This window comes from Lepisosteus platostomus, chromosome 11, assembly GCF_059453375.1.
Source record: "Lepisosteus platostomus isolate fLepPlt1 chromosome 11, fLepPlt1.hap1, whole genome shotgun sequence".
Taxonomy (NCBI): Eukaryota; Metazoa; Chordata; class Actinopteri; order Semionotiformes; family Lepisosteidae; genus Lepisosteus; species Lepisosteus platostomus.
The window spans coordinates 13,659,353-13,673,928 of NC_142621.1; the positions used below are offsets into that span (position 1 = coordinate 13,659,353).

The 14,576-nt window shown below is 36.1% G+C and overlaps 1 protein-coding gene across 3 annotated transcripts in view; it reads right to left on the bottom strand.

The window, feature by feature from the left end:
- Positions 1 to 422: 422 nt before the first annotated feature.
- pde4ba (phosphodiesterase 4B, cAMP-specific a) overlaps positions 423 to 14,576 on the bottom strand; it is a 147,680-nt gene continuing 133,526 nt past the window's right edge. For all 3 annotated transcript variants that reach the window (XM_088598557.1, XM_088598558.1, XM_088598559.1), the window contains 9 exons: positions 10,536 to 10,629; positions 7,151 to 7,329; positions 6,285 to 6,383; positions 5,839 to 6,003; positions 5,200 to 5,299; positions 4,864 to 5,018; positions 4,429 to 4,551; positions 3,960 to 4,142; positions 423 to 3,680 (listed from right to left, as the gene is read on the bottom strand). In XM_088598557.1, the coding sequence (XP_088454683.1) occupies positions 3,303 to 3,680; positions 3,960 to 4,142; positions 4,429 to 4,551; positions 4,864 to 5,018; positions 5,200 to 5,299; positions 5,839 to 6,003; positions 6,285 to 6,383; positions 7,151 to 7,329; positions 10,536 to 10,629 (1,476 nt within the window). In that variant the 3' untranslated portion in view covers positions 423 to 3,302. The remainder of the gene's footprint in view (positions 3,681 to 3,959; positions 4,143 to 4,428; positions 4,552 to 4,863; positions 5,019 to 5,199; positions 5,300 to 5,838; positions 6,004 to 6,284; positions 6,384 to 7,150; positions 7,330 to 10,535; positions 10,630 to 14,576) is intronic.

Below are 14,576 nucleotides of genomic sequence, written 5' to 3' on the forward strand. Positions count from 1 at the left end.
TTTACTTCTGGTTTTGTTAGATATTACTTGTATCACAACCACTTCCCATCCTTGTGCATAGAACTGTGGGGCCTCCTACAAATGTCTTGTAATGTAGCTTATCTGATTTCTCTGTCATTAACTTAATCGGTTAAGAAACCTCAATCTCAAGGAAGAAAAGTCATATAAAGTGAGCAGAAAAGCATGATTGCAATATTTCCTACACATATTTCAGAAGAACATTTGGAAATTGCAGAACTTTGTGTGCAGTAGGAACAAGCTGGTTTCAACATTTTGGTGAACTCTAAGCAAATTAAGTTTATAAATACAGTATGTCAAACCTTTGAATGTTTTTTTTTCTAGGCAAAAAAGCTGTTAATTTTTGGTTTAACCATAAATAACTTTGATGTTAAAACAAAGAAAAATATCCACACAAAAATAAATATATTCATGCTTCCTTTTAATCACTTCATAGAAAAGTATTTAAGATTTTGTTGAACACAATATACAATACTATACCATACATTGTGTGAAACGCTTGAAAACATTAAAATATCCACCTGGAACAATGCAGTGTTCAACAGACATACAAACCCATTGGTCATGCAGATAGTGCTATTCTGGCTAACCATTTGGACACAATTTGGACCAAAAGCTTAACATAGATTACAATGTTATACGGACAATTTGAATTTCAAAACTGCTAACAAGTTTGGTCAGAAAATAGTTCACATTAGCACAATAATTACATAAGATCACATTTTGTAATTCATATCAATTCACATTGGTGTTTAGAGAGATTGTAACATGCCATCAATATCTCCCTTAATCTAATTAACATAAAGTGTTTTTAATGGAGACATTTTTTTGTTCCTTGAACCTTGTTTGTCTGAAACTTTATCAGCAATCTGCATTCAAAATGCGGTATAATTAGAGTTAAGGTCCTGCAAGCGTTGAAATACTTTTTATATGACGTCAGAATACAGAGAATTCACCGAGTCAGTTTTTCATATTCATTGCAGATCCACAAGTCCTTCGTGTCACCCATGGGTTCCGTATGTCTCTTTTAGCTACTGTTCAGGGCTCTCAAAGTTGTGCAATAAAAATCAAAAAATATTACTGGAAAAAACCTTGACTCTAACAAGGAGTCTTCTACACCTTAACACTACCCCATCCAGGCAATGTTAATGCATATAAATTAAAATTAATTTACAATTAACATTATATTATGTACACAAAAGTAATAAATACACTGTTATAAACAGCAAAGGACCAACACGAGCTCAGGTGCAATGCAGAACAAGGGATGGTGCAACTAAGATATTTATCCTTCAAGCTGAAACATACGATAAATATGACCGAAACATACAAAATATGCCCGTGTGTTAATGTATTTCTGGCAATGTTTTTAAATAAACTAAACTAGACTAGACCTGTCACGACATGTAATAATCTGAAAGGTAGAAGATATTGCAGTTTAAGTACCTCTGAGGACACTCACAAGGGAAAAGACTACCTTTTCACCACTACAAAACAAATTGATTTATCATATTTATAAAAGTACTAAATGAACCTCAGATCAGGGAATTTACATACAGTACTTCATGTGTGTATATATACATGTATATATGTATATATAGGAGCTAGTTCCCAATATAGTTTAAATCCAGACAAAGCTTAGGTTATGTTGGTAATGCCAGCCCATACCAGGATATTTCAATATCTCTAACTTTTTGACTAGTACATTATCACACAGTACATCAGTCATTTTTGGTAGTGTTTTGTTTGCTGCAACAGATTGTTATAAAATTTTGGATAGTGTATTCAAATCAAATCCTGACAATGAGACAGTCACACAGACAAAAGTGACACCCGATTTTGTTTTCAAAAAGAAAAAATGCTTTTGATAAATTGATCAAAATTGATAAATCGATCATCTCAGACTGATCTCATATAAAGGTGTTAGGTCAGTCTGATGTCTTGAACATAAAACTATTTAATAATTCTGCAGGGAAACATTATTTTAAGACCTAAGGAGTTTAATGGTACTAGTGGAGGTTTAAACACATTTAGTATAATTTATAATTAAAAATATTTATTTTACTAAGATTCAAATGTCACATAATGATTATTTTAAAACTTTGATAATACATAAAGTAGAAATGAATGCTTTTCATGGAAAATATTTCTAAGCTGCGTAATGATTTAGTAAAATGTAAATGAAGCAATAACCTCATACACTCCCAAAGTACTTTTATAATATATATTATAATAGTACATTTATGCCAATTTTTTTGTCTTCTGTGTTAAAATATTGGATCATTATCAGGATTTGAACTGATTTGTGATTTGTGTTCACGGGTGAACACTGTATTTTAAATAATGAAATGTACTCTTAAATATATATACAGATAAAACAATGTGATTAAAATAGGGTACAAAGCTTAAATAATACCTTTTAGTTACATGTTATAAGCATCTGTCCATTTTTAATTTACAGTGGATTGTGTGATATACAAGGATGTATTGTTTTATCATCTAGTGGGAGGTGAGTAAATACTTATTCGAATAATTTTTTTATGTATCAAAATTAAAACTGTGTTCAAACTAAAACATAATATCCACCTGGGATGAGTGACTAACACATAGATGTCCAAAGCAGCTCTTCTGTGGGAATAAATGATCTGTTGTGACAGCCTGTTCAAGAAGCCAGTGTTTTTGTAAGGTCAGATATTGCCCAATGTCAGGAAGAAGGAAGACTTTGCATTCTCTTAATCTGAGAAAAAAAAGATTCTTCTCTTGAGCTTTCTGTTTTTAGAAAAACTTTTTACGACTATTAATAAATTGCATTTAATAAATTAAAAAAAAAACTTTAAAAAGACAAAATTGTAAAAAAGGCACACAAAGTCCTTAGACAGATGTTACAGAAAAGTTAACGATTTGCTTTACAAATACCTGTACTGTATATCAGTAGTTCATTTGCTACCTCTTGACATTCTATTACAAAAAATGATGGTACAAAAATCTCTCAGTAGTGTCAGCATTTCAATGCTTGTCCAGTAAACATTCCTAGTTGGCCCCGATCCTTCAATACCATATCTGTTTGTAACAAAACATTGCTTGATAATCAGGTCCATTTTTCTGAAGAAAATTCCTGAGAGCTCCTTCATCTTTCCGCTTGTCTGACGAACCTCGACTCCAAATGCAAGTTCGAGGAATCCTCCTCCTTACCAAAGTTAGCCCCAGGCTTTAAAAGCGAGATTGTAGGATTTCTCCTTCAAACAATCTGCAAATACAATGACCCTGTAAGCTCGTGGCTAATATTATGTGTCCACTGGTGATGCATCGTGTGTAACTATCTCTATGTGTGTGGCTCCCATCTGCTCCTCCACTTCCAGGCAATCCTCGTATCCCAAAGGAGACTTGGCATTGCTGATACTGTCCTCCCCCTGGCTATTTTCATCTTTCTCTGTCCCCTCAGAGTCCTCTTCCTCCAACGTCAGTTCAAACTGAAACTTGTCTCCAGTGCCATGATTGTCTTTGTCCTGCTCATAAAAGGGAGGGGAAGGGCTTTGGGGAATCATGCTCTGATACCAGTTCCTGTTGTCTTCTAACGTGTCCAGAATGTCTTGTGCATCTGGGTGGACAAGATCTGCCCAAGTCTCCCAAAGAGGGTGGACAATGTAGTCAATAAACCCAACCTGCAAAGAAAGTAATAAATGAGTGAGGATTTGGCCGCCAACACAAACTTTCTATTTCCTGCTTGTTCTTCTACAACTCAACCAATGAATGCATCATTCAGTGCTTCTGTGTGTTTACATATTTAGGACTCAAAGACAATTTACAGTTTCACAGATTTCAAATGATTACTTTAAATAAAGGACTGGAATTGTTTATTAAGTTTCCTTATTAAGGTCCTTATTAATAAGGTTAACTTCAGTACTTCAGAGTACTGAAGTGCTCGGTTGCCAGTGACTCACCTGTGACTTCTCCACTGAAGCTGTGTGCTTGTCACACATAGGACTGATCTCCATTCCTCTTTCCCTCTCTTTGTCACCCTGGTGGAAAAACTCTTCCATGATCCTGTCAGTCCACTGTCTGTACAGCTCCAGAGATTTGGTGGGATTGCTGAGGTCTGCGCAGTGCACCATGTTACGGAGCACCTAGTTTTAATCACATAAAGACAATGAGTGACAACTGAAAACATGATATCAAATAAGTGCTTGCTCATTGTCACAATAATGACTTTGAACTGACTTCACTCTAGATGTTCCAATAATTAGATCCATTAGCTAATATACAAGCAACAGAAGATCAGCATAACCTTTGACAATTTAGATCGATTACTACCAGTAGGAAAGCTCAAATTTTTATAAATTGGTACAACCTATTATTACACCCATCCTTATTCCGATTTTATTGCACAGACACAATGCTTCATACTGGTACCTGTATTCTATCTGTGTAGTTGTCAAGCAACAGAACTCCCGAACTTGTGACTTTCTTAGTCTCCACCATGGTCTTCAAGTCTGCCAGTAAGCTCATGTGCTTGGACATGTCAGTTGCCAATACCTGGGAAAAAGAATATAGAAAAACATAAATATTGACAAAACCCAACCTGGAACAAGCGAGTTCATTCTGTTCTGAAAAGGAGAAAGAAAAAAATACAATGTTTTGACTGCTGAGCCTTTTTTGGGCGGGAGGAACTGAGAGAAACGTTGCAGGGACATAAAACAAAATAAATGGCACCTGAACCAACATCTGTATTAGTACTAATCATGCTGCTACTGCTAAAATAATATATAATGTTTTATTATAGTTTTCTTTAAAACAATTTAGATGACTTTCTACTAAAAGCATAGTATGTTCAGAATGTACTCTTACCATATCAATGACCATTTTTCTTAATGATTGCCGCTGTTTCTTGTTCAGGTTCTGGAAGATGTCACAGTTGTCCTCCTGGAGCAGTTTAAAACCCACTGCAAGATGGTGGTTTTCCAACACTGATTCATCATTGTACATCAAGGCCAGCTCAGAGTCTGAAAACACAAATCCAAATTCAAATTCAAATTCAGAAAAGAGACTGACGTGACAGACTAAGAGAACCTGGCAAACTAACAGAGGACAGAAAACTGAGGCATCGACTATCCAGCTTGAACTCCTGGTCCGTACATTTTAACCTGCCAGTCAAAACAGAGAGGGGCATGGAAAAATACTCACTGGTATTAATCAAGAATTGATTGGAGACACCTGGGTGATCCACGTCATGAATGGCAGCAGCAAAGATCGCAGCAAGGATTTCCAGATCCGTGAAAACTGCCTGAAATGTGAAAGGAAAGGAGTCCAGTCAGCTTTGCAAGAAAAAGCTCATTCATTGAAGGTAATGGGTTTAGACCTAAAGGCAGTTTCAGAACATGTTTAGGTTTTTTAAAGATCACAGGATGAGTTGCAAATACTAATGTAAATCAAAGAGGCATGGTCTATAAGGCTAAAGGTTATACGATGAACATGTTACATGTTATAAATTAATAACATTATTTTTTGAAGCTAGGTTTCATAAACAGTTTACAGATCAATGGATCTGCAAATGAAGACAATGAAGCAGTTGAAGTGGAATAATCAGACTTGAAAATATCAGAAATGTGTACTTTAATTTGGTGTGCATTCTAATAACACAAAAAGACACAATAATTGATTTAGGGAAAAGCCTCCAGTAATGCCTAGTCCTTATAAAATAATAAAATTAAGTATTTTTTTTATTCCTCAAGTATGAATAGAATAAAAAACTACCTTTGCTCTTTTCAGTTTGGAACTACAAATCCAGACTCATTGAGAAGACCAGCAACAAGAAGTACTTACATCTAAAGCCGGTGTTGAGAGAAGAATGTGGGTTGACTGAGCTACATCAGCAGCGTGGAGGCTGTTATGATACGCCACGTCCGAGTGGTAATGGTCTTCTAAGGTCATCATGTAGGTCACAAACGTGTCTACAGGAATCTTGAAAGTCTTCAGCAAGTCTCTTTCCTGTGAGATAAAACGATAAATGAGAAAACATCCCAATATATCCCAAAAACTAAAAAATGGCAGAGACCTTGTAGCTATAAAGAAAAGAACTAGCTTCTCTGAGGAAGAGTTAAAAGGCTTTTCAAATCTAAAAAATGAAAGCACACCTGGCTTAATGGCTAGACTTTCAAAGGCAAGGTTTTATAGACCACTTTAACACCCAGTCCTAAATGAAAAAACAAAATAGGGAAACTCTGATACACCTCATGCACAAGTAACAATTAAAATGAAAATGTACTGACCTGAAAAATGGCATACATTATGCACGTGAGAGGTCTGTGATGTGAATATTCCGACACTTTGAAAATATTAAGGCCCCACTTGTTCAGATCTTCTAGTTCCTGCAGAAAAAAAAGTCAGTTACTTACAGTATCTGAGCAAAAGGAAAACAGACGTTCAGTAAATGACATTGTTAAAATTCACATGAAAACTACCAAGGATGAACAGTATTGTAGCGCTTTTGGGGTCACATGGGTATGCACCCTCGCCGCTGCCGCCTCGGGTCGGCCCCCCCATCAATGGGGACTCAAACCCGGGCCTCCGGCATCACTCAACAGGGACCCAGTCAGCTGAGCTAAAGGGAGATCGCCCCTCAGCCCGGAGGCTGAGGTCCCTGCTATTCACAGGGAAGGGCGGTGATGTCACCGCGCTTGCAAGCCGGCTTGCACAACCTGTAATGTCGGCCATATGCGTTACAGTATTTTGTAGAAACACAAAACTCACAAAATTGAAACAGGACTCTATAGGTAAAGTTAAGTCCACTTGTATGTAAACTCTTTAAAATCTACATTTTGGCCTTCGAAAATACATTTTTAATTCACAGATTTAAAAATACTGTGTGAGGACACTTTGAACAGTGCATAAAGTTTAAAATGCATTATGAATGGCTTCATTATGCCTTTTCTTTTTGCACTTCCACATTTTTGGCTTGATTGACATCTAAACATTTTTCGGGAACTACACTAACCATTTATCTTATTTGATTAATATTTGTCTTGTTGTCGGTCACTTCAGAAGCAAGCAATAAGCACTGGATTTTCACGTCACATTCCAGCAGGTTTCTGCCAGTAAATCCCAGGGGGCTGGAAGTCAAAGGGGCATATGGTACCTTTGAAAGAAAGTCCTCCTGGTCTGTTTTCACTCCAAATCTTGAAATGCTGCAGTTGGTCAGGCTGGAGCCGTGAGTCAGTTTCTTCACCCCACTGATCTGCGTCATGAGCTGCTGCTTTTTCTTCTTCTCTCTGGCCTTCGATGTAGGCGAAGGGATTTCCACATCGTTCTGCTTGTCTGAGGGAAAAGGATTTTTCAATGAGCATTTCAGGGGTTTATTTCTCACCTTGTTCTATAGGAATAATTTTTTAAAATCCAAAGTGCATTTTATCAAAATAAAATGATTATATTACTTAACTATAAAATATAAATCATATGGCTTTATTTACCAATTTCAAGGAAAAAGGGAACAGGGTGCCGATTTAAGGCTGCAGATGGGATTAGAAAGTTCTTTCATTTCTACTTAAACCTGCTTACAGAGTAAAGGAAGGAAAATGTTGTCTAAAAGCTTCTTTCTAAATCGTATTATATTGGGCGGTTGAACCTCGTCTTTGTTATGGTTATATAGAAGGATACAAAGATCTTCTGTTTAAAAACCAGCTTTTACTTCTCTTTTAACATCTCATATTTCCCTGAGTGACGTCAATTGCTTTTCACTTCATGAAATGCCCCAGGTGCTCAGAAAGTGACTAAAACCTTACACCTGGACTGAACCAGAGGGGAAAAAAGGGCTGCTCATTTAGCACTCAGAAGGAACTAGCTTCGAAACTCTGATGGCTTGTTTTTTTATTTTTTTTACACGACTTTTTAAAGGATTAGTAAATGTTCAGCACCTTGCTGTTCCATTTCACAAGCTTGAAAACAATTTTATTATACTCAGTATCTGTGGCCCTGCTTTAAAAATGACATTTTTTAAATAATAATTTAGCTTTGTTTCTTAGGACAAAAATGCAGTTTGCATTCATTAGTTTTTTTAATATGTTGCAGTGACTCAGTGGCAATAAAGTGAATTCATGATCGAGAAGCGCCGATGTACTTCCGATATGGCATGTATTTTTTATGCCCCAGTTAGGTTGCTTTCTATTATATTGCCTCCAGTGAGGCAGATTTAATTATCTCTAATTCAGGTAATGGTTGTGTTTTATTTCCCCTCATCTTAATTAAAGACTACAGTGAAAAAAATGTAATTGAGCTGAAACACTGCAGTGTTTCAAAGGCAGGCAATGAAGAATGAAGCAGTAATTCATAAGCATGTTGTCAAAGTGGCATAAATCTGGGGTTTTCTTTATATTTGGTTTCTCAATCACAGTAATTTAAATGAAGGGCTTCTCTAATGCACCATTTTTGATACCAGAATGCACACATTTGAAGAGAGAGAATGCTAGTGATAGAGTAATTCAAAATGTTATTAGCAAAACTAGTTACTGGGCAGCATATATGTAGATAATTCAAGAAGTAAACTTGAATTTCAGAAGATGAGTAATGTGTGGCAGTTACTGATCTCAGTAGCTAAACTAAAAATTGCCACACATTTTTAAAATGTAAGAAAAAGTCTTGCCAGACCAACTTAAACACAAGGTTTTCTACATGGGTGGCTGAGAAGAGTAATAATTGTTGATAGCTAACTTGTGTTATTTGGGCATGGGTATTTTTAGAAGGTTCTGCAGTGTACAATATGTTCAGTTTCAATGAAATGGAGAAATGGGGGTATTCTAACTTTAAAGTGCCAGCAAGCTCTGTATCTACACTGCTTATATTAATCATAAGACTTCCTTTTCTGCCCACATTGCAAGAAAAGGCAATGTATGTGCTTTGGTACATCACAAGCCTGCTAATGAAAATATAGGAAACCCAGCGACCCACATGAAGGTGGCTTCGACAATGCGGTGCAATGCGGAATGTTGTACTTGCTTTGCAAGGATTTTCGATCACCCACGCTGAATTTGAATCTTTGAATCTTTCAAGGTTTTTTTAAAAATGGTTTACAGCCGGATACCTTACTGCGTGGAAATTGAGGCAGAAAAACGGGGACCGTCACTGTACGAGGGAGTGAGTTTGAAAAAACAATCTAGAACAAAAAAAAATCAGTCCTGCAGGGAAGTGCACAATGAAAAAAAAACATGGCCCCCGACGGCTCAGTTTCAGCCTCTTGCTAATTTTGCACCAAATCCCTTTTTTTTATATCTATGAGGAAATTGAAATGAATACCCATCTGTCACAACTGTACGGTGCAACTTCAGAACACATGAAAATATAAAAGGCAAGCTGTCACAATTCAGTCACTAATTGGGTATGAGTCATGGAATCTGCCGTTTCACTTTCCACAAGGGGTACCACCAAGCCTCTAATGCATAATACATGATGCGTGACCCCCCCTCCTCTCCTCCTGTCTCCACTAACCCCCCCCACCAGCACTGCTAAGGAAGATCTGCAGAAATGAATATTCCTGCAGACTGGATAAGACTGGACTGAAACAGAGGCACAGTTACGTATATCTGCAGTGTTAAAGTGGCAACCTCCCAATTATAGTTTGAGTGATACAAGGTACAGTAGATTGGTTGAAAAGATCCAACAGATTCTTGCTAAGAGGCTTGTTTTCTAAAGGAAAGATGCAAACTTTTCCGACAACAATCTAAAAAACCTCATCGTAATTGGAAAACAGAAAAGAAAAGAAGGGGGTGGAGTTATAATCTATCCAATTCCTACGTAACTGATTTTTACTCCCTACCAAGACGCTCTATTCACTAAGATAAATGGTGATGAGCAGTAAAACACCACATGCAGAAATCCATCAGAGAAGGCTGTAAATACCATTGGTGCCAATCAACTGCGGTATAACACAGCATGCTACGTGCTCAGCCACTTAAGTAGGGGAAAGATTGATTTCCTGTGAGCGACCATTGCTCCATTGCCTTTTGTATTAATAAAAAACGAATGGTAGGTTTCATGACCCCACAGCATCTATTCTCCCTATTCACAATGTCAATAAGCTCATTTTAACAAGCTAAGGGAATTAAGAACTCATTAACATCTTTATTTTTTTATCAGGGCATGGATTTTTTTGGTATCTTCATCTTGGGACAGTTTATTTGACTTGAGCAAAATACTTTTATGTTCTCAGCTATTTTTTCTGACAAATGTGTAACATAAGAAAAGCAAAAGGCATGTCATCTCCTACTGAATAAAAATAAACTTCGATATGGCATTATAATAAATGCATATTTCTTGTGGCATGTATATTGACTCATGTTAAACTTATCTAGAAATGATACTTGGAATTAATGTCAGAAATTCTTGAAATGTGGTTTTATTCAAATCTTTACCATTTGACTGTGTTTTCATATGTGCATTGCTTGGTGTACTTGTGTTTCTAAAGGTCGTACAGTACATGTTTAGGCACCTATACAGTTTCAAAAGAAAGTAAAATCCCACAGCTTAGTTACCTAGGAAGGTGTTGGAAATGAACTCAGACACCTGGTTGCCTGACCGGCTCATCTCTGACAGGTGGGTCAGCTCCCGATTCAACATTCTCTTGAACTGTAGGCACAGAAAAGGGGAGTCATGTTAGTCATGTTATTCATGTACAGTTTTTGACTGGATTTTACCCAAAACAGCTAAGCTCATTTCCAGAGGTTTCCTCTAGAAACATGCCCAATGACATTTTTTGGTAATTATTATGGAGACATAAACCTACAAACTGTTTTATAAGTAAACGTCTAGCATTTTAGAGAGTGGGTAATTGTGCAGTACCAATTAGGGCCAATTTATAATGCATGTAATACAACTTGAATTCTTTAACATTCCAAAGCGACATTAAAAATTACAGTAATTACTTAAAAAACACCATTTTAGCTTATTTAAATGTTATTTCTCCTTTTTCAATGAAATACTGCACATTTTACAAAAACAAACATTTGTTTATTTCGTTTCATCTTTGTAAAGACTGCAATAGAAGGATTTATTTCTGACAAAGAAACATTAATGTCATGTTAAAAAAATCAACTGCAAAGTAATTGCACAGTTTAAACCAAGCTTTAAGAAATTAAAAACATAGGTTTAGAGTCTGCAACACATAAAACTGCAGCCACCCTCAAGATGGGGTTTTTGCAGTGAAGATACAGTAGACGGCATAAAGCATCATTATGGCTCCTCAGAGCCTGTAGTCTTTACTGTACAGTATGTCACAGATATACAGTAACCAAACTATTACACAAAATAATTTAATTTGAAAAAAAATCTCATGTACACACCTTGATGTAACCCCAAGATACAGACAGCAAATAGTTCGCCTCAGGCATTTTGGAACCCGTTTTAGCAAAGCAAGCAGCCCTCCTTTTACAAAATTACAAGACGCAGTTAAAGGAATCCCACAATCAAATCCCCATACTCCTGCTGCTTAATGGCACAAAAATCTTCTAAATCCCAAAATAGGTCCATTATCCAGTATTACAGACAGCCAACTTGCGCACTCCATTTTGCAGTACAGTATGTGTTCAATCAGTGGCAGGGCAAGATAATAAAATCAGGAATCGGACGAAGAAGCCAGTATCCATCCAAGTATATACAGTTTGCTAGCTTGGAGCAGAAGCAGCAGCAGCAAACACTGATGAATTATGAAAAGCCTTAGATGCTTCGTTGGCTAAAGGGGGTTCCTTCTTCAGATTAGTCTCGCTCAGATGCACTGTACTGCAAAGAAATTCTCATCCTCTAGTCTGCAAGCCCCAGCAACAGAATCCAGACATCATTTTCTGAAAGCACACATGATTTGACAGAAAATGGAGGAAGCCCCCTACTTATTTATGCAAAAACATTCAGGAGGTCCCCTGTTTCTCAGCCTGAACACTGCAGTACTCTATTTGAATGTAATACTTCATTTTTTTAATGGAAAGCATTGCAATGTTTTATTTTTTGCCCCTAACTCTAAGGGAATGCCTGGCTCATGAATTTGCAGGCAAATGAGACAATGTTTTTTTAATACTGTATTTCAAGTCAGAAATGGTTGTTTCTGCTGTCTCACCTCTCTATATTTCTAATTCTTTAAAAAGTATGACATTATTTCTCATAACCACTAGTTTCTGATAAATGAATCATTTTGTCTGAAATAAAAGTGATATTGATATCAATAATAATCATAATAATATGATTTGAGGTTAGAACCTCAATTATTTGAGGTTAGAAATGATCTTTATTATTTTGACCAGACCTTTGTAATGTGAATTATAGACTAGAATTGACTGTACTGTTTGGTCTCTCAGCAGATGTACTGAATGAAAAAAATCCCCCTTAACAGATGAATAAAGGTGAATGTACTGTAATTACGTGTTCCATTTAGTGCAAACTGACATTCATAATAATTATATAATTCGATTCAGTGTCTATTCATCAACTGGATTCTTCAATATAATCACAGTCACTGGATTTAAAACACACTGAGTCTGGTGTTTCAGCAGACCATGCTATTTTCTCTTGTACTGTAGATAGCAGGGAGTAATTGGTTTTCTCACCATTTTCAATGACATCACCTCAACTGTATACACTGCTAGAAACCCAAGTCTAGAACCAGAGTACCAATCAAATGAACATTTAAACGCCATGGCAACAGCATCATGTGACCTCCCAGTGCTGTTTCTGTGAGGTTTCCCTTCAAAACAGATCACTGAAGAGCCTGGGATAAAGTCACATGCTATACATGCTTCCATTAAGCCTCTGACTAAGAGGGGCTTTTCTAGAAATCATTACATGCACGATATGCCAATATCCAAGTCTTTCCCAAAACAAGCTATGTGTCCAAATAAATCAATAATAGTATATATTCTTAATACAATTAGGGTTTGTATCACCCTTCAAGAAATTAGAAAACCATCAGAAACCTGTGTATGGAACATTTTATAAGAATACATTTTTGGTTACACTTTAATACATTTACAGTATTAATTGTCAAACCTAGTAGAAAGTGTGATTTGCACCCCTAAAATAGATGTACTGCACAATTCTTAAAAATGACAAGAACAGTAAAATTGAGATTATAAAATCAAAGTTTTTTAACTATATTTTGAAGGTAAAGATCAGTCACAGACCAGCAGATTTAGATAAAATAAGAAACTTTGCAACTCTCAAAATGCATGCCTAGAATAAAAAAAAAACAGATCAAAGCTTTCTTTGCAAAGTTTCACTAATATCATTTTAAAGCAGAAAGACCTCTTCATATAATAAAAGCATAAAAATTACTATTGTGTAAGAAGTGCATGATAAATGGGAATCAAATGATGTCAAGTCAATGACTTGAAATCATATTTCAGGATACACTGAAATGTGCATTGAGAATTCCTCCATCTGATTAAATTCTCTGAAATAAGCTGCATACCTGCATTCCAGGCATTGTGCATGTTTTTATTGTTGTCACCTTTAAAGGACATTGAAAGACAAAAACCTGGTCAAAGTGACTGTAATTATCTTTTAAGAAGATTTCAGTGCTGAATTTAGCCATCTCTATCATACATATTTTTTAATTGTAATTTTTTTATTCTTACTGTATGCTGCAGCTGTGCAGTACAACTGAAGTAACTGAATTTTGTTCACCAGTTTACTGCTTTTGACAAAAGTGTTATTTTGCAAAATGTTTTCTTTTGTAAAGCCTGAACTGCAGCCTGTGACACCATCGACAATTCCTAGCGAAATGTATTGCCATTTGTCTGCAGTGCCTTAAGGGAGAATCCACAGTGTGCTCTTTTGTATGGACCACTGAGCAATGCTGTGTGAATATCCCATTAATGGATGCTAGGCTAATACACTCTGACAGCTGAGGCTACAGCAAATATGCTTAAGTTTACAAATGACTGATGAGTGAATTTCATTCTTTAAATGGTTTACTTCTTAAGGACAGTCAAATATCAAACCTAGACTAAATATTAAAGTAATTAAATTACAGATTTGAATATATACCCCCACCCTAAAAAACTAGGTTATGGTGGGTTTTTTTCTGGAAATTGTGATACAATTATCACTTCAAGTCTGTATTACGACACAAAAGCAGTTAGCAGCAGCTTACTCTACATTACAGCATATCGTTCTTTCTTTTCTTACAGAAAAAAAAACAAATCTGTTTTTTTATTAATATTTAATTTGCATTAAAAAAATGATTAAAAATGTTCTAGAGTGTGTGGACTATCAATAGGAAAGGTAACACTATCGAGCTGATGCAAGGGGTTTCCAGACAACATGACCTTCTCTGAAGCCTTGGGGTTAATAGGGAAGGAGGGGGGTTTCTCAGAGGATTTCCTGAGCCTTTGTACATCGACTGGTGTACAGTATAGCGCTGGGAAGGGAATGGGTCACCTCTAACTGCATGGAAATTTAACTGCACAAAATATGTATATACTGTACACATACAGCCTTCATAATACAATACTGATGTGAATGCTCTCATCAAAGCAGTGTTTACCAATATAAGAAAAGATAAGATCACTTTATTAGCCCTATACAAT